Raw genomic sequence first — 21,490 nt, 5'->3', positions numbered from 1 at the left:
ATTAGCACTTGCACAAAAGAATGACCGCAACATCATTCTTATGTGCACAACAAATAAGCTTCCCCTAGAGTAAAAAAATTGATGGCAGCAACACAGGTCATATAAGAGGACATCATGCTCAAGAACTACATTCAGAGAGTCATAGGTTAACTTCTTGATAAATGGTAGCCTCTTACTATCTTACAGACTCTTAAGATCTTGTAAATGTTTAAATTTTATGTCCGCACATATTTCTTGTAGATTTTAAGGATCTCGCAGAGAACTAAGATTTCATGTCCACGAACATTTTTGCAAAATTTACAAATCAAGCTTGTTCGGCATCCTAGCTAGTAGGTCTTTTGGGTGTAACACCTTCAAAATTTTAATTACCATAATGCAGCAACTAGGAAAAAATGATATGTCTAATAGTTTGCCAGGGACAAGGGCTTTATGAAAGTGACCATACTTAGACAAGCTCACATTCTGCAATACTACATAAGTCAGCCAGAAATCTACCATGTATTGCCTGGCCACATGCTTTGTTGATCAAGGTTTCCACCCATCTCTTGATTAAAGTAATTGAGATCTAGAGTCCTTCCTCTAACTAAAGTTAATTTTAGATATTTTCTCCTCATGAATAGAAAATATCATAGACAAAAATAAATAAATAAAAATAGAAATAGTTAGGGATGTTCATAAAATGTATTAAAAAAAGAACGAAAATAATACTACTCATCCAAATCAAAAACTATGAATCAAAATTTCAATTATATTACCTATCACCTTTCCCCCATTTTTTCTTTAAGCATGTTCTTAAGAAAGTTCTTGCAAACATGATTATTTTGATGATCAAATAGCAGCAATTAATAAACAAATTTAGACACAATGCCATGGAAATACACCAAAATCTGACACATATATCTCTTACCCAACATTAGATATCAAATGAGACCATAGTATTTCATAATTTTCATTCCTTTGCAGACTATATATGTACTTCCACTTCATACCTAACCTATCAAATCAGCCCCACCAGCATGCACACTTCATAGATAGAAAAACAATATGGTATACTTTATAAGAAAATAACAGCAATAATAAATTTGACCTAATTTAAATGGGTAATCTTGATGCTCTTTTTTTTTTTTTTTTTTTTTTTTTTTTTTTTTTTTTTTTTTTTTCTTTTTTCTTTTTTCTTTTGTTTTGATAAGTAAATTTAGAGTGCATTTGGGATTGTGATTTCGTAGACAATAAGTGCGATTTTAAACCAAATCGCAGAACATAAATCGTTTGGAAACTGCGTTTTTAAAAATTGCGATTTAAAAACGCAGAAAATCTGCTTTTTCAAATCGCAGGTAAGATGATGTTTTTTTGAAAACGCAGAATTTTAAAGGCTAATTTGCGATTTTAAATGCTAAACTGTGATTTTGCCAAACGCTTAACTGCGTTTTTAAAAATCATTTTTTTCAAATCGCACATTTTAAAATCGTAATTTTAAATCGCACTTTTTGAAATCGTAAACCCAAACGGACCCTTAGTCTTATTGTAATCTTGACGCTCTTGTGACACGAGATGCTACAGCTCCTCTTAATAATACCGCAAGTCTATTAAGATGAAATGTTGAGCTTGATCTGTCTTTATTTTACTCGTAACATCCAAAGACCAGGCACTAGAAAATGTTATGTAAGATTACTTCTGCACATAAAATGTTTGTTAAATGCATCAAACTGAAATAGCATTTCATCTTTATAGACTTGTGAGTCTTTTCGGCAATATTTTGTTGAAAGCTATTAATTAAGGGTGTGTTTTTGTAGATAATTAAAAAATACAATTTTAAACCAAATCGTAGAAAATGAATTGTTTGGGATTGCTTTTTAAAAAATTACAATTTGACCAAAAAAAAAAAAAGTGTTTTCAAATTACAGGCAATGGTTTTTTTTTTTTTGTTTTAAAAAAAAAAGAAGAAGGAAAAAGCTCTTATTTTAAATGTTAAACTACGATTTTAAATGCCAAACTGCGATTTTGTCACACTTAACTGCATTTTTAAAAATTACATTTCAAATTGTAGATTTTTAAATCGCATTTTTTGAAATGACAAATCCAAACATATTCTAAGTATTGAATTTTTCGATTTTAGAACATGCTGGAGATCTCCTCAAAGGAAAGGTATCATAGATTTTTTGTTTTAAAAAAAAAAGAAAAAAAAACATTTTTAGTAGATATTATGTTAAAATTGATGTGAGTTTTAAAATTACTGTTAAATATGCAATAAATTATTATTAAGTTTTAATTCAATAATAATTTTAAAAATTATATCAATTTTTGTACTAGCATGGGCCCAGCCCGTAGAGTAGAAGAAGTGTTATGGAGCTCCCAGCTACTAGAAATGTTTGGGGCATGTAAAATGTAAAAAAGTAGGAGTCATTCTACACATGAGTCTCTCATCCTCCTTTCATCCCCTTTGATGATAAAAAAATTGATTTTTATTAAAAAATTGTCTCTGATGTGACATCAGAGACAATTTTTTTTTTAAAATTAATTTTTTTAAGGAAAAGAGGATAATAAAGAGAGGATGAGAGACTCATCTTTAGCATTCTCTAAAAAGTAAGGGACGATTTGAATGATATTTTTTTTTGTTGATGATTGAGAGGTGTGACAGTGACGAGCTGGATCTCATGGCAATTATTGCAAATATTGATGCGTGGGAAACAGTAAAGTGTGAGAGATGAGATGAGAGTCTGTATGTGACTTCGATTTTTGAAGTGTTTAACGGTCAAATGTCTATTGGGTAAAATCAGAGGGACACGTGTCATCAGAACATTGAAAAGAGAAAGAGAGGGAAGAGCTTTGTTGAGCCAGTCAAAAAAGTGAGTTTAGTCGTAAGGGCTGTTCCATGTTGTAAGTGGTCCCAGTACTGGCTAATCTTTTCCTTTGATGCGATCGAACAAATTTCTGACACGCGCCTGAAGACATTTATGCATGAGGATGCTTTTGCAGGCAAGAAGCGTTTGGTTCCGTTGGGTATGGCAGCTGCATGTATGGAAGAGACAAGACGGTCACGACTCCGAGCATGGTAGAGTGGAGGGTCACGGGCATAGCATTTTAGCTGCTCTTTTGACTTTTCTTTTGGTTTACAAACTGTAATAATGTGTAGGTAAACTGCATGTCAAATTAATTCCCTCCCCCCAAGGCCCCAAAGTGTTTGCTACGAGTGGAGAGCTCTAATCTAAACATCGGCAAACACAATTAGTCCAATTTGTTTTAACTTGTTTCTAAAAACAATGCTTTTTATAATTTTATTTTTTTAGAATAAAAAAAATTTAAAACATTAGATCGTTTCTTTAATATTCTTTTCTCTTTTCCTTTTTCAAAGTTACCATCGGGAAGAATACATATAAAGAAATAATAAAATATAGTAATTAAGAAAAACAATAGATAAGATAAATAAATAGTAAGTTTATATTAAAAAATAAATAAAACCTACGAAATAAATAATAAGTTATGGTACCATAATAAAAATAAAAAATAATTGGTGAGAGGTGGAGATGGTCTGTAGGTCTTTTTGTGGAGAGCCAGAGAAGTAATGCTACGTATCATTCTTATATTTCAACCTATTTCTTCTTCAAAATTAATGTGGTTCATAAAATTATAATTGGATTAAAATCTAATAGTGATCTATCATAAATTTAATAGTGATTTTATGAGTCATATTAATTTTGAAATATAAAAAATAGACACAATGGTAATATATAGCATTACTCAAACATGTGTTTAAGAAGAAAAATTAATTTTTGATTTTATTTTTAGTAATATATTAAATTAAATTTTATTCTTAACTTTTAATCTCGGTCTAGTTAACTAAAAGCTTAACTCCACTCCTAGCTGGTCATTGAATTGACCGAGGCAAAATGAAAAGTCATTAAGAAAGTTTTACCTACTAATCTACTTAATTATGTGTTTAATGAGCATTAAAGTCGTCAGCCATTTTTTAAAAATGTTGTGTTCAATGAAAGATATTCAAGGCATGGGCTAAATATCGACTGTACTAATTACACATGCCACGCCTTCCCTCTCCCATGTGCCCCTCCCTTCTATTTATATCCTGAGCACCGAACAGTTTACCATCACAAAAAAGATTTCCACTCTTTTCTCCCTCTCTTCCTTCCTCTTTGCTCTTTCTTCTCTCCAAGCCCTTAATGCTCGAATATCAGAAAAGAACGTACCAGCTACTACCCCTTCGTGCTCGAATACCAGAAAAGAACTTCATGCGCGAGCATCTCGCACCCGGTCTTTTCGTTTTCGGTATGTTTAAAAGTCTGAAGCTTTTTATGAACGTTGATTGCTTTCTTCATTTTGTTTGGGCTTTTGGGTATGCGGTTTAGTGAGTATTGTTGTGGGGTTTCTGATGTTTCGTGTTTGGTTTTCTCAGGGTGTAATCGTAGTGCAACTCGTTCTCGCTCCAACATCTATTTGGTTTTTGTTGTTTGTACATTATTCAACTCCTTCTCGGTTGCTTACCTTCGCTTGAAATTCGGGAAATTAAATGCTTTAATTTCCAACTCAGGATTGGGAGATTTTGGGAAAATAAATAAAGGTACATAGTTGTTTAATGTTAAAATTTTGAAAAATCTTCCTAACCGTTTGTGTATGTCCAATTTTGGTAGAATTACTAATATGTAGTACCATTTTTAAGTTTTCTATTATAATTTACATTTTATGCTTTATGAGCCGGCATTTGAATTTTCTAACACTGTGGGAGGGATATGATGATGTAAGTTATGTAAATATAAGAATTGGTTTTGTGATGTTGTACATGTGCAAGAAATAAAATTTGAAGATTAAAAGGGAGTTAGTAGTGAGGCAGCTCTGTAAAGGTACATAGAATATGACTGTCTTGATTTTATAACAACATCATATCTATAGTTATACATTTTGCTGATTTTTGTTTATTTTGGAGGAATATATTTGCTCATAATTAATGCTTTACACATGGCCGTGTATGTGTGTGAGATGTTGGTGATGAAATAGTACTTTACACACTTTAGATGTTATTGGTGTTTCATCATCTTGTTGAATAAAGAATATGTTCTTTTTCATTTTTTAAATTAGTGCATAAGCTATTAATGTTTAAATGGTATTGTGTTTATGTTTTGGTAATTATTTGAGTTATTGTCTAAATTAAGTGATGATGCAATATTGGAAGAGAAAAACAAGTAGCTAGAATTGAGAGGGAGTAGACAGCCCTGTTGGTCATCTTTGTAGTGTTACTTAATTAGTGTGGTGCAGCGTTGTTTGCTTGAAAAATTTAGAATTGCAAATGTGTGTTTGATATGTGTTGGAATTGGAGGAGATCGAGGGCTTTTATGAAGGCAGCCGGAGAGAGTTTTGTTAGGTGAAAGGGTACATTAATTCTAGTCACAGAAATCCTTGGTTGTTTCCTGCCAGCTAGCTTATAAGCAGGATTTGTATCTAAAATTCTAGTTATATATCTTACTTGGAAAGGTGGAGGAATGAATGGATAGAGTGAGAGCTTTAATTCGCTGTTTCAGTTTGCTTGGGAAGGCTTGGAAAAAGATAGTGGATGTCAATTGGGTGTGCATGCATTCGAGCAAAAGAGATGAATATTATGATTGCTTTGGCTTTCACAGACTGAACAAAAAGAGACGAGATAGGATTTGTAATATTGTGTACGTTTATACACAAGAGTATTATGTATGTGTCCGTCCAGTTCATGTTGCATTTTATTCATCATTTGTTCAAACTAAATTTCCTCAGAGATGTAAAAAGCAACATGCATGGGGTCTGATGTACCCATACATGAATCTATACGTGGTGGAATTAATATTTCATTCATCATTTGTTTTAAGCAGATCAATGAAAGTAACTTACTAGCCCTTTCATATCAATCCCACGTAGATGTGGAATATTCATAATATTGATGTATTGATGTTCAATTTTAAAGCAGTGTAATTAAGTTGTAAACCTTTGGAAGTTGAATTGTAGTTGTTGTATACGTTCTACGTTCTCAAATGTACTTGAAGTAGCATATATGTTTTGATGTTAAACACTTAATAATTTTTTAAAATCTTCCTAACTGTTTGTGTATGTCCAATTTTGGTTTAATTGAATACTAGAACTATAGTGCTGTACTCTACAGTCTACTAAATGCTCATATCCTGTTCACTTTTTCTCGGAAATTCAAAGTCCGTGTGATACCTTCCCTTTTCTCTCTCCCATTCATTTCTTTTAGAAAATCAGCCGTTCAATAACTGCATGTCTCTTTTTGTCTTTCTTCTTTTTTGGGGACAGACGATCGGGCTAGACTTTTGGCATACTACGATCCCCTATAGAAATAGATAATCGAGGGCTTGTTATTCAACAGTATAACATGACTTATATACCCGGTGTCAACCAATATCAACGTCCCATCTTCATATACGCTCTTATCTATCTAGATTCATGAGAAATTTTTTAATTGAATGAAAATGAAATTAGAAAAAAAAAAATAGAATTCGGATATAAATTATAGAAGAATAGAATAATATCGAATTCGGATTTATATATATATATATATAATTTAGATATTATAATGCTAATGGGTTGCATTAATATCGAAATCGGATTTATGCTAATTGGTTGCATTATTCTAAATATATATAATTTAGATATTTATTTTTTTGTTTGAAAAATATTGATGATCTTTATAATTCTTTTTTCAGTCTTATGGAAAATGGTTGAGAAGATTAAAAGAACAAACCAAGTTGGAGGAATAAAAAATCTTTGAATGGGACAAAAGAAGACTAGTTGGCTTTGGCCTAGGAACCAAAAGGCTTTTTTGTCTCATCGCTCAACAATTCCGATCTTTGCACAAAAGAAATGTGTACTGTGGTGATGTTTTGCGACGTATGCAGATTAGAATACCAGGAATTGTTGTTTTGTTTCTCTTTCTACCACTAAACACTCTTTAGTGGTATAGAGAGTGATGTAAACCACTTCCGCTTCATGGTGGGTAGGCTTTTAGCTAACCATATTTCTATAGACGTGAAAGCGCAGGAATTCTTAGGTCTTCATGTTGAGTTCAATCTTTTCTTTTCAAAAATATTGACTCAACCCGTGGGTAATCTCTTCAATGCATTGGAAATGAGCTATTATCGGCTCTTCAATCATTCTTTTTTTCGGCCGTAGGATTAGTTCAATTTATAGATGGACTACCGGAACAAGAATTCGGTAATTTTTTATAGAATTTGAACCGATCATCCGGCCAAAAAAAAAGGATGGAAGAGCTGATAATAGTTCATTTCTAATGCATTGGAGATATTACCTATGGGTTGGATCTATTTTTGAAAAGAAAAGGTTGAATTCAACAGGGAGCCCTAGGAATTTCTACGTTTTCACGTCTATAGGAATATGGTCAGCTATAAGCCTACCCACCATGAAGCGGAAGTGGTCTACATCACTCTTTATACCACAAAGAGTGTTACTATTTAGTGGTAGAAAGGGAAACAAAACAACAATTCCTGGCATTCTAATCTGCATACGTCGCAAAACATCACCACAGTAATCGTTTCTTTTGTACAAAGATTGAAATTGTTGAGCGATGAGACGAAAAAGCACCATTGCGGGGATCGTAGTATGCCAAGAGCCTAGCCTAGTTAGGCTAGGCTCTTGGCATACTACGATCACCCACTATGGTATTTTTGATACCCTATTAAAAACACATTGCATGATCCTAGTCAAGGACGATTTGATCCTACAGTTTCCCTCATAATTTAATAAACCATCACGCTGAGCTTTCGAGATATGTTGGGGATGTGCACTTTCACTTTGCCGATCATGAGAAAGTATGTATTCTTTAATGCACTTTTCTTTTGAAATAATTTAACTATCATTTCGTAATATTAATGCAATTTTTTGTAACAGTTAAGGTCTCGTGATCATGTGAATTATGAAAGTGAGCTCAATAAGCTCTTTCCCGGCCTTTGTGCAAAAATTCTTGATGCCGTGATTTGAACAATGCTTATAGCCATCACATAGATTGTGGGATTTTTTTAAAGAAGACTTCAGGTTATAATTGAAAATATGCGTTACTGTTTTTTTTTTTTTTTTTTTTTTTGTGGCTAGAGAGCTGAAAGGTCTTTTTTATATAATATGTTGTGATAGTACTTTTGTGGCCTGAAAAAGATGATGTAAATTTGTTTCAGCGAGTTTCCTATTGGTTATGAAGGTGGCGGCAGCGGCGGCGGTAACAAGTAGCGGTGCAAATAGTAGTGCACTGATTAGCTATGCTAACGTATTAAAGGGAAGACTCTTTAACTCGAGAATGAGGCCATCTTCCCACAGGTAAATCTATATTTATTTAGTTATTAAACGCTACTTCGAATCAGTTCATATATATTGGAAGCTAGCTTATTTCGGATGGGATATTTTTGGAAAGTGCATGTCTTTTGGTTTTTCTTTGCATGTAATGCAAATGGTTGCTGGATTGTTTCAATCAGCAACAGGTTGGCCTTTGGTTGTTGCTGTTATTGGTAGTTGGTGTGGGTTGATATGAGTGAGCAGTAATGGAGTGAAAGAGAGATGAAAAAAAGGGAATCCATGTACCTACTTTAATTTTCATGTTGTCTCAAATTCTAAGCTAATTGGATCCGACCAAACTTAAATAGACAGTTGTATATTATTTATTAATTATTTTTGTCATTATTTGAAGCAAATTTAGGCATGCATGCTTTTTGGCCACCCTCTTGTTATATAGTTGTGACATTTGCTTTGTATATCTCATGTATGCCCTGCTTCAGCCGTGTATTACATTCTCAAAATTAAGCAAAATATGTTTTTTTTTTTTTTGTCTTTTTCTTTTTCTCATTCTTATTTGTATTTTATGCTTGAGAATGGTTTGGTCTTTCAAGTACATTTGCAAATATGATTAACTGTTAGTTAAAAAGAAAAAAAAGACTACTTAGTAAAATGTTTTCAGGAACCATGCATGCATGTGTATATGTATATGTGCATGTGTATATAAGCTATGGTTGTATACATATGATGATCACTTACTGTCCCTGAAACTCTTTTCGAATTACTAATATACAATACCATTTTTATGTTTTCTATTATTATTTGCATTTTATGCTTTATGAGCCAGCATGTGAATTTTCGAACACTGTGGTAGGGATATGATGATGTTAGTTATGTAATATTTTTACTTATCAAAAAAAAAAAAAAAAAAAAAAAATTTTTTTTTTTTTGAAGATCGGTAAGTTATGTAATATAAGAATTGGTTTTGTGATGTTGTACGTGTGCAGGAAATGAAATTTGAAGAGGCAGCTCTGTAAAGGTACGTAGAATATGACTGTGTGTTGATTTTATAACAACATCATATCTATAGCTATACAATTTGCTGATTTTTGTTTTAATTGGGAGGAAAATATTTGCTCATAATTAATGCTTTACACGTGGCCGTGTGTGTGTGTGAGATGTTGGTGATGAAACAGTACTTTACACACTTTAGATGTTATTGTTGTTTCATCATCTTGTTGAATAAAGAGTATGTTCTTTTTCATTTTTTTAATTAGTGCTTAATCTATTAATGTTTAAATGGTATTATGTTTATGTTTTGGTAATTATTTGAGTTATTGTCTAAATTAAGTTGTGATGCAATATTGGAAGAGAAATACAAGTTGCTAGAATTGAGAGGGAGTAGACCTGTTTGGTCATCTTTGTAGTGTTACTTAGTTAGTGTGGTGCAGCGGTGTTTGCTTGGAAAATTTAGAATTGCGAGTGTGTTTGATATGTGTGGAAATTGGAGGAGATCGAGGGCTTTTATGAAGGCGGCTGGAGTGAGTTTTGTTAGGTGAAAGGGTACATTAATTCTAGTTACAAAAATCCTTGGTTGTTTCCGGCCAGCTAGCTTATAAGCAGGATTTGTAACTAAAATTCTAGTTATATATCTTACTTGGAAAGGTGTAGGAATGAATGCATAGAATGAGAGCTTTAATTCGCTGTTTCAGTTTGCTTGGGAAGGCTAGGAAAAAGAGTGGATGTCAATTGGGTTGTGCATGCATGTGGGCAAAAGAGATGAATATTATGATTGCTTTGGCTTTCACAGACTGAACAAAAAGAGACGAGATAGGATTTGTAATATTGTGTACGTGTCCGTCCAGTTTATGTTGCATTTTATTCATCATTTGTTCAAACCAAATTTCCTCAGAAATGTAAAAAGCAACATGCATGGTGTCTGATGTACCCATACGCGAATCTATACATGGTGGAATTAATATTCATTCATTATTTGTTTCAAGCAGATCAATGAAAGTAACTTACAAGCCCTTTCATATAAATCCCAAGTAGATGTGGAATATTCATAAATATTGATGTTCAATTTTGATGGACGAAAGCAGTGTAATTAAGTTGTAAACCTTTGGAAGTTGAATTGTAGTTGTTATATACGGCCTACGTTCTCAAATGTACGTGAAGTAGCATATATGTTTTGATGTTAAACACTTCATAATTTTTTAATTTTTAATCCACATGATCTAAATAACACCATAAAAACATTAAACATACTTTTTTGGTCACCACTCGTTCATGGATTTGACCCACTTTTATTCTGACTTCTCTTTGTTTTGTTTTTTTTTTTTAACAGGGAGTGATGTCATTCGTTGAGATGATGATATACAGTAATGATGCTTGAAATTCAGTTCAAGGGGTAGAGACAAATTGCTTTTGTAATTTTGTGACACTGCACAATTTGTGTTGCCTTTAAATTTTTCATGTATTCTGTAGGCAATACTATATTGTTCAGTGTCAACTTACCGTCATAGCTGATGTCATTAAGAGCTTATCTAAGAGCCTAAACACTGATAATGAGTTCTCAGCAAAATACAAGATTACAAGTATTCAATCAACAAATACCCAAAAACACAATACTCATGTTAATCAAAGTTTCCGAAACTCAAAAGAAAAATGGCAAAAGGATGCATCAACATCTATTTGTATTATTTGTATAAATAAAACGTAGTTCATACTTTCAGTTCATGCATCTTTAAAATTTCTATAAATATAATTAGGATATTAAAAAGTGGTTCATTTAAAAAGGTAAAAGGGAATAAATATTTAATTGGAGAGAAATTCATGAATGGGCCTAAAAAACACTAGGTCCAGAAGTGATTTTAATAGTTTAAGCTTGGCTAAAGAACTATATGTTTATGAGCAACCAGTTGGAGAAGAAAATTCGGATGAAGGAATAAAACTAAATCTCGAAAGATATAGATAAAGGCCAAGTGCTAAGTAGCATGAGTAGACAAATATATTGAAAATTTAGCTATAGGCGAAATTCTCAAGACCACCAAAATTTTGAAAGAGACTATAACACATTCCTTCCTTTCGCATTCAAATATTTTGAACATTAAAATTCTGCAAAACCAGTAGGCAAACCAGTCCCAACATTTGCTTTAGGCAGAAACTGAAGATAGCAGCAATAATACGTCCATATCGGCGACGATGGTTTGTGTCGTCACTGATATGAACTACTGATATATAGGTATCAGCAACGGATGACCAAAATTTTTCGTCGCTGATACCTATGATAAGTCCATCTTGATATAAAGTGCTTGCATAAGAACATGGAACAGAGAGTACCTTCTTGCTTGACTTCGACTCTAAATCTACTTACCCCTGCAAGTTTAACAGCTATTAGCACTTGCACAAAAGAATAACCGCAGTATCATTCTTATGCGCACAGCAAATAAGCTCTCCCTAGAGCATGGTTAAGTGAAAAAATTGATGGCAGCAACGTACACAGGTCATATAAGAGGACATCATGCTCAAGAACTACATTTAGAGAGTCATAGGTTAACTTCTTGATAAATGGTAGCCTCTTACTATCTAACAGACTCTTAAGATCTTGTAGATGTCTAAATTTTATGTCCACACACATTTCTTGTAGATTCTAAGGATCTAATAGAGAGCTAAGATTTCATGTTCATGAACATTTTTGCAAAATTTACAAATCAAGCTTGTTCGGCATCCAAGCTAGTAGGTCTTTTGGGTGCAACACCTTCAAAATTTTAATTACCATAATGCAGCAACTACAGAAAAATGATATTTCTAATAGTTTGCCAGGGACAAGGTCTTTATGAAAGTGACCACACTTAGACAAGCTCACATATATTCTGCAATACTACATAAGTCATCCAGAAATCTACAATGTATTGCCTGGCCACATGCTTTGTTGACCAAGGTTTCTACCTATCTCTTGATTAAAGTAAATTGAGATCTAGAGTCCTTACTCTAACTAAAGTTTATAGTTTTAGAAATTTTCTCCTCATGAATAGAAGGTGTCATAGACAATAAAAAAAAAATAGAAATAGTTAGGGATGTTCATAAAATTTATTCAAAAAAGATTGAAAATAATACTACTCATCCAAATCAAAAACTATGAATCAAAATTTCAATTCTATTACATATAACCTTTCCCCCATTTTTTTTTTTTTAAAAAAAAAAGCATATGTTCTTAAGAAAATTCTTTGCAAACATGCTTAGTTTGATGATCAAATACCAGCAATTAATAACTCTAATTTAGGAGATTCATACTACAAGACACAATGCCATGGAAATACACCAAAATCTGACACATATATCTCTTTCGCAACATATTTCTCTTTGCCAAGAGAGCCGGCCAAAAGGGAAGGGATTGAAAAAAAGAAAGGCAGCAATACTATTTATTTTCTTGAAGATTGCTTTATTCACAACTTATGTTTTATAGATATCAAACGAGACCATGAGTATTTCATCCCTTTGCAGACTATATATGTACTTCCACTTCATACCTAACCTATCAAATCAGCCCCACCAGCATGCACACTTCATAGATAGAAAAACAATACGGTAAACTTTATAAGAAAATAACACCAATAATAAATTTGACCTAATCTAAATGTGTAATCTTGACGCTCTTTTTTTCATTCGATAAGTAAATTTAGTCTTATTGTAATCTTGACGCTCTTGCGACACGAGATACTACAGCTACTCTTAATAATACCGCAAGTCCATTAAGATGAAATGTTGAGCTTGATCCGTCCTTATTTTACTCGTAACATCCAAAGACCAGGCACTAGAAAATGTTATGTAAGATTACTTCTGCACATAAAAATGTTTGTGTTTGGTAGAAAAGAAAAGAAAAAGAAAAAATATCGAGAGAAAGCAAGATAACATACTTACAGTAAGAAGCAATGCTCTATGGGGGCGATGTCTTCCACCTTAAATTTTTCAACTGACACCACGGAAATCTCCAGCATATTCTGTATGGGCTTATGAAGGACGTCAAGTATGACGCAGTGAACTAAATTCCCAGGTGCGGATTGCACCATGCAAAACCTCTGATCCTGTAGATGGAGTAGAATAGGAGGATTCCATTCTCTGTATCCAAAAATCGAAAGATCAAGACACCCAAGATCCCCTAAGAGCCACTTGTCAAGGTCTAACAAGTAGGCGAGCAACATGTGATCGTTGTCTGTTATCCAGTACAATGTGTTTCCTACCGATAAAGCTTTTCCTCCTAATCCTCTAGGACACATACCGTGTAGCTGGCGCTCAGGATTGTCAAGCAATTCCCAATTACCAAGCTTCACGTCATATACACAGAACACGGCTTCATGACCTTCATTGGGTGCTGTAAGTACAGCAACGAGAATTCTGGATGGATTCTCAAGAGCTGCATACATAAAATGGTATCCCAGAGGTATTGGAGGATCAGGCAAGACATCCCATCGACCATCCCTAGGACGGTAAACCTCAAGGTCGCCGCGGTGGGTAGATGCAGAATCATCAGAACCAAAAGGAACACCAAAATGACCGGACAAAACATAGACATTGCCGTCAAGGACCAAACACGGAGGTTCTATTCTTGGAAAGTTCATGTGAGGCAGAGGAACCCAACAATAAGGACGGGAATTGGTTAACACATAGGCATAGGGCACAAAGGCCGGCCCAGGACTACTTTGGCCACCCAAACAGTAAAAATCGCGGTCTAGGGCTGCAAAGCTTGAAAAAGCTGGACGTAATCCCTTCCAAAAAGGACGGATCTTCATTACCCGACTCTCGTCGTCCTCCAGACGACGACTGTCTGTATAAATTTTAATCTTATACAACTTGACAAGATCCATCCCATCCTTAGAAATATCCAGGACCCCCACACGGTGCAAGAAGGACATGAAGAAAACAATATCGTAAGAAGGGCGAGAAAATATATTACCAGCTGGCGATTGAAGACTAGATGGTGATGAATCATGGTCAGTTGATGATGATTCGATGATTGAAGAGCAAGTAGGGCATCGCTTCGATCGCCCAATGGATTTCTCCATTGCTTGATATGTTATGGCCTGTAGGGAGTAGATCACTAAGAGTGGATTTTAGGGTTTTTTTTTCTAGAGAAGAATCTAGAAACCGTACAAAAAGCAAATATTTGAGCTTTCAATGGAATATATAGTCGTAGCCCGCCCGCACACAATAGAAATTAATGCAGAACTCATTATAAGGAAAGCTTGGCAGAGACCTTTCTCATATATATAGGAACAATAGTGTAGTGCGTGTCTGATATTAATTCTGATTTGTTGTAAAGATCTTTCCATATATACGTATCACCATGTAAAAACAATATATAATTCTGTGAGCATCATTTGATAATTAAAAAAGAAAGTATTTTAGATATCTATGGGAAGAAGCGTTTTGGATTGGAAATATAAGACAGATCGAGTGCAACTCTAACGCAGAGAGGTTGCTTTCTTTCGATATTCTTTTCTTTTTACCAAATACAAACATTTCCTTACACAATTCCATCAGGATTTTTTTAATTTATCTGTTCGAATTCGGACTAGTAATTGTGAGAAACTATTTATAAAATTCATCTGATCAAATAAAAATTGAGAGAATAAATAATTTGAACTTTTGAATTCGAAATTTTTCAAATTCGAATAAATAATTTGAGAGAATGATATTGCCCTTATGCAGGTAGTGGAATGATTTGGAACTGTGCACTGTACGAGAGAGAAGGCAATGTCAAAAAGGTCTTCATTAATACGACAACACTTGGTTTAATTCGTTGTTTTAGCAGCATACCTGCGGTAGTTTTCACTGCCGCATGTGCATCATATCAGCAATTTTATAGTTAAAAAGTATGGTTTTAATTTAAATTGTAAAAGATTAATTTTTTTAGAATTATATATGTTTTTAAAAAACAATGATTTGAAGATATAAAAAATATGTATTTTTAAATTGTAGGCAAATTGATTTTTAAATATTAAATATTAAACTGTAATTTTAAATGTTAAATTATAATTTTTTTAAATATTTGACTACCTTTTTAAAATCAAATATTTTTTAATTGTACTTTTTAAAATCGTAAATCCAAAGATATTTTAAGTATTGAATTTTTCAATTTTAGATCATGCAGGAAATCTCCTCAAAGGAAAGGTTTCATGGATTTAATTTTTTTTTTTTAAAAAATAAAATAAAATAAAATAAAACGTTTTGCATTACAGACATCACGTCATGCAATTTATCTTACTACCTACATAATTTTGTAAAGTAAAATCAGTAGTTTAATTTTACATATTAAATAATCTCTCTCTCTCTCTCTCTCTCTCTCTCTCTTCATAAAAATTGCAATACATGTGTCTTACAATTTCTCACAGTAGAGGCTTTCACACCAACTTTGAGAAATAAAGATGTGAAATTACATAAATCAGGGTCGGCTCAATAGATTTTGAGGTTTAAGGCGAAAAATTTAGGTGAGACATTTTTTATATTTAAATATTTAATCTTTTCCAAACAACTTGTAAAAATTATTTTTGTTAGGTGATATTTAATTTCAACGGATATCATATTTTGTGTTGAGTTACATAGAATTCTTTTTATCAATAATTTAATTTACTTCATTCTAAAAATTATTTCATTGGACAGCTTAGTCAAAGTTTTAAGTTCATGTAAAATTATAAGTTTAGTAACTGTTTTAGGGGTATAATTTTTTTTTTAAACTATTTTAGGGGTACAATTAATGGTACATTCCATTTTTCTTTATTTTCCTCCTTAATATCTTGAAATTCAATTTTATTTTTATTTATTTTTTACAGTAATTGATCTTTTAATTAAAGAGCACCGACTAACTTTTTTGTCATAATATTATTTTTTACCATAATTGGTGCCTTAATTAAGGATGATTGACTAATTTTTTTTGTCATAGTATTATTTTTTACCATAATTGAGGCCTTAATTAAGGAGCATTGACTAACTTTCTTATCATAATTGAGGCTTTAATTTTTTTTTTAATAAAAGGAAATTCAATTACATTATTACTATTTGGGGCTTTATTTAATTGGGGGCCTTAGGCAATTGCCTAATTTGCCTATACATATGAGCCGGCCCTGACATAAATTGAAAAAAGTAAAAAATAAAAATTGTATAAAAATTTACGGAACTCTTGAATAGTAAAACGAATAATATTAATATGTCTTTTAGACAAATATTGTCTCCCACTTAAACAATAAGTTTTGCAAAAGAGGATACAATAATTCTGTCATCAAGATACAACACAACACTGCCCGAATATAGTATGCATATTGTAAATTCTGAACACTACTCTGAATAAGAAATTTATGTAACAGTAGAGAAGAAGAGAAGTAAAAATATTAACAAAATATGCTAGAAAAATGTGTTTTTATTTAAATTACACAAATAGTTTATAGCGATTTATTAAAGTTTCTAACAGTTGAAAAAACAGTTTCTGACTGTTGAACAAACAGTTAAAAAAATATAGTTTCTGACGGTTGAAAAAACAGTTAAGTATTCAAAAAATATTAATGTTAGAAAAGCAGCTGTACACATCATACACAAGTAAACAATAAGCTCGTGTTGGATTTGTAATTTATGTTAATTTTATGTTTGTTGGCTTGATTATTATGCTCATTGAGTTAGGGATTAAAACAAAAAAACAAAAAACATAAGGGTATTTTCTTGTGAGCATTGATTACCATGAATATTTTTGAGGTTGTATCCATCATCCCTTGGTTCTACATATTTTTGGTGTTGCATTATATTTTCAAAACAAGCTCAAAAGACTAAAAATTGGTCCAAAACATTTTAAAAAACATTTAAATAAGCTTACTACCTATTTGTGGATAACAGATAATAACCGCGCATATACGGATAGTAAAAAATTTATACAGATACGAATGCAAATATCTAAAAATAATATCCACATTTTGCGGATGCAGTTGCTCATATCACAAATAACTGCACGGATATCCACATGTACATCCATGATGGATGCCTTGATGTGTATCTACAACCTGTTAAGTTTAGTAATAGATTATGATATTATGAACATCTATATATATAGTTGCTAATGATTGTACGTATATAATGTTTACACTTTAAAGCTCTTTTGATTATCATGCAATGATATAATTTTTTCAAAAGAAAATACATAGCAATTTTCTATATGTGTTTATGATCATTAAGAAGTAGCATAGCGCCCCAAGGTAATTATAATAACATGTGTATTTCAAGTCAACTTTCTCTTTTCCTTTGTTATATATGCGAATTACAATTCTCTTATGTTAAGTGAAATAGTCCATAATAATTTGAGAAATGATTTATTTTTCATATGGATCCCACATATTAAATAATAATTTTTTAAAGTTGGAAAATGAGAGAAAGATGGCATTTCTATTAATTTTCAGAAATTTAATGATATATATATTGCCACATCATTTAAAAATAAAAAAATAAATAATGGCGATTCGATGCAGCCAAACAAAATCTTGTCTGAAAATAAATCCTCTCAAATTCACTTGAAATAGAGAGGATCCTATTCACAGTACTTATCAAGGTGAGAATCTCCCTCATTAACCCATAACTTATTTAATTAAATATTACTCTCTTATGATATTAAAATAATATTTGCTAAATAATTAGTTTCTCTCAAACCTTTTGATCACATAATCATGGTTAACAAACTGGTGGGAGAAGAACAAAATAGGGTATTAAATTCAATTGGGGAGAAAATGAGGTTTAGTAAATGAAACATGTTTTATTGTTATTATCATCACTCAATCTCACACACACCAAAAAAAAAAAAAAAAAAAAAAAAAAGAAAGAAAGAGAAAGAGAGACAGAGAACAAGACAAAAGACAAGAAATATATTCTCTTATTCATTGAAAATAGGATTAAACATATATAAAAAATCAAAACCTAATTAATGGTACGTAAGCCGAATCTCTAAGGCCATTCGGGAATGGGTGTGAACAAGATTATTCCTATTAGTAGTTAACGGCGATGGCCGTGGTTGGCAGGAAACAGAGCTGAATGCAATGTGAATCTTGTATCTAAATTTGCCTGCCCAATCAAAATTTTCACTTGCTCATAAGTTTCATTGCTATTGGTGTTGGTTTGCACAACTCGTAACATGATTCGAGCAAGGCCTTTCGCATCGGCGCTAGCGCTGCGGGGGTCTGACCTTAAAGTCAATCTACTTGCAAAAGACAGGATAGAAGGTGTTCGCGCATGTGTCGTCCACCAACCAATATTCCTGAGGATTGGTTGAAAACCAATACCAGAAAAACCATGGCCAATGGAAGGGATTTCTTCATCTTCACAATTTTAAATTTCTTTATAATATTGCCCAAGGTACACGCACGAGTCTATATATATATATATACTAACTCTCATAGATTTTGTTCGAACGAATTTAAGGAGCTGAATTCCGCATTGAATATATATATTTATATATATCAATTTAAGATTCTTCCGTAAATACATAATTCTCTTAATATAAAATATATATTATATTATATGAAGATCCATTAAATGGCGACAATTAAGCAAATATATATGGATTTTTGAATCAGCCGACATCAATCTTGTTTTATATTAAGAGAATTATAAATTTACATAATTAAGAATCTTAATTTGATATATTTAATACCAAATCTAGCTCCTTTAATTCCTTCAAACAAAATCTAAACGTCTTGGTCTAAGGTTCTAACGGTAATATATATATATAGGGCATATGAGAGTAAATAAATCAATCTGTTCGACAACTAACTCGTTCGGTTTAGCCCGATTCGAACTTAAGCTCGACATTGTAGAAACTCGCTTCTTACTATAGAAACTCACCTGATTAGTAAGTGATACATACCCGACCTACTCGACAAAGCTCAATAGGAGCTCGCGAGCTTAGCTCGTTTAAAGCTCGTCTAAATCGCTCGCTAACTCGTTCATATCTTGTGTGTGTGTGTGTGTGTGTGTGTGTTACTAAAAATGAGTATGTGTATTACTAAAAATGAGTTATATAAATTTAAACATTTATATTAGTAATTAAGTGGTATATGTTATATATATAGGTTACTTAATATTTACATGTGTGTGTATTAGTTAACATAATAACTAGTTAATTCATAAACTAACATATATATAAACACACGTGTCACATCACACATGATTAACAATAGTGATATATTATACTTATTTAGTTATATAGAATATAGTAGACTTACTACTTGCTCACAATTTACATATACCATAGTTTATACTCTCTAGTTATTTCTAATAACATATTGTTAATTTGTTACTTATAGACTATAGTTATCTACTATATTTTATAATATGTCTTATATAGTTACATATTATATATTTATGTTATTAATAAATGTATAGAGGTTGTTCATAAACTCGACTTGAACTCTGTTTTAATCACACATTGAAAAATTTAATAGCCTAGTTCGAGCTCTAGTTGAGTCGAGCTTATCAAGTAATTCGGCTCGGCTCGAATGACATTCTCAACGAATTCGAGCTTGAGCTGGAGCTCGTTCGAGTTTTAAACAAACCTAGCTTGAACACACATTTCATAACTCGGCTCGAGTTCGAGCTCGACTCATAAACGAGTCAGTCTTAAAATCTTAAAGTTCGGCTCGGCTTGATTATATTATTAAGAGAGAGTGACTATATATATACAGTGGTCTAAGGTTCTAATGAGAATATATAGGGCATAGGCACATCAAGAAATTTTAAACTTTGTTGCAACTTTACTCATCTTTTTTCCTACGACACATACAAAAATACACTCCAACAGCCTCATTATTATAACTAAAAAGTTATAGTGAGTGAATAGTATTCACCAATAAAAGTGAGTACTGTTCACTCACCAAATAATTAAAATATCATTAAATTCATTTTCTTTCTTTATTTTTTATTTTATTTTTTGTTTCTTTCATACACTGCTCATTCTCTTTGGTCCTATCCCTTGTAATGTTGATTGTTGAGTAATGACTTGATTAGAAAATTGATGAAAAACTTGAATATATTTTTTAATCTTACAGTTTTTGAGGTCGTGTCGTTTTAATTAGTTAGATGGTTTTTTCCTATGTATTCTTAGCATCCAAACATAAATGTTTTGAAAATTATAATATGAGAGAACATTTTTGTATTTATAAATATGACCATTAGGAAAAAAAATAAAATTTTAAAAATATGACCATTAAGAAAAGATAAACATTCAAAAAAGATTATAGAAGAATAATAAAGAAATCTGGAAAAAAATATTATTAAAATGAAATAGTGATAGTAGATATATAACTAAAATGGTCAGCCGGCTACAAGGTGCTTTAAAGAAGTTGATAGCTAGCCAAAATTGAGAAAAATAATTTTTAACTATTTTAGCGACACGCGTGTATGTATTAGGTGACACAACTAGCACATGTGTACTCAAAATCTTATTTAGTATAAGAGCAAGATAAATGCTTATAAAGCACACAAGAAACTCATAGATTTTCGATGTGTGACAAAAAGATATTGAAAAAATAGAGAAAAAGTTGAAATATTTAAATTGGAGAGAAACTTAAATTTTTATGAAATAGTTTTCAACACCAACAAGTGTTTGATAAGGAAAAGAAAAGAAGGAATGAGAGAGTAGAAAAGGAATGGAATTACGATGGTTGCTTTGAGAGTAGGATGTATATCATGTATTTTTTTTTATTCAATATCATGTATTGTTTGGAGTGGCCGAACGAAACAAACGTTGGCCTGGGTTAGGTGGAAAATGATAATTAAATTATCCGAATAATATAGAAAATGAATGTTTTTTTTTAATGCATATTATTGTATTAATATATCCTTTTATGTCCTTCTGTCAAAAAGAGTTGGCAACGGTTAGTTCTTGAAAGCCTTTGAAAAATCAACGAGGGATGACAAGAAAGCTCGCAATTAAAGGAATAGCTTTTGAAAAGCAACGTTTGGATTTAATTTGTACGTTACTTTTTCAGTAAAACTATGATGTTTCACCCACTATGTTGGACCTCTTGGTAGTAATGATTGATTTCCCACGATCATAAGCGGCCTTCTGATCTATGACATGCTTAATTAGATTATAATTAACCTAGAGAGAAAAACAAAAAGAGAGAGATGAAGAAAGATATGTACGTTGAAGTGTTCAGCTGTTAAATAACTTAAATTATCATTGATT

At 32.0% G+C, this 21,490-nt stretch overlaps 1 protein-coding gene across 2 annotated transcripts; it reads right to left on the bottom strand.

Annotated features, from left to right (window-relative positions):
• Positions 1 to 11,340: 11,340 nt before the first annotated feature.
• On the bottom strand, positions 11,341 to 14,484 carry LOC133873683 (uncharacterized). 2 transcript variants are annotated; one of them, XM_062311428.1, is made up of 2 exons: positions 13,191 to 14,484; positions 11,341 to 11,649 (listed from the first exon to the last, which is right to left on the bottom strand). In XM_062311428.1, exon 1 carries the CDS (start codon positions 14,334 to 14,336, stop codon positions 13,191 to 13,193), a length of 1,146 nt encoding a protein of 381 aa, XP_062167412.1. In that variant the 5' UTR covers positions 14,337 to 14,484; the 3' UTR covers positions 11,341 to 11,649. The 2 variants fall into 2 exon arrangements, with proteins under 2 accessions (XP_062167412.1, XP_062167411.1); XM_062311427.1 differs by having other exon boundaries at positions 11,342 to 11,649; positions 13,195 to 14,483.
• Positions 14,485 to 21,490: the final 7,006 nt, after the last annotated feature.

This window comes from Alnus glutinosa, chromosome 7 (genome assembly GCF_958979055.1).
Source record: "Alnus glutinosa chromosome 7, dhAlnGlut1.1, whole genome shotgun sequence".
In the NCBI taxonomy this organism is placed as follows: domain Eukaryota; kingdom Viridiplantae; phylum Streptophyta; class Magnoliopsida; order Fagales; family Betulaceae; genus Alnus; species Alnus glutinosa.
The sequence above is the reverse complement of the archived record's forward strand: the minus strand, read 5'-3'. Positions and strand labels throughout refer to the sequence as shown.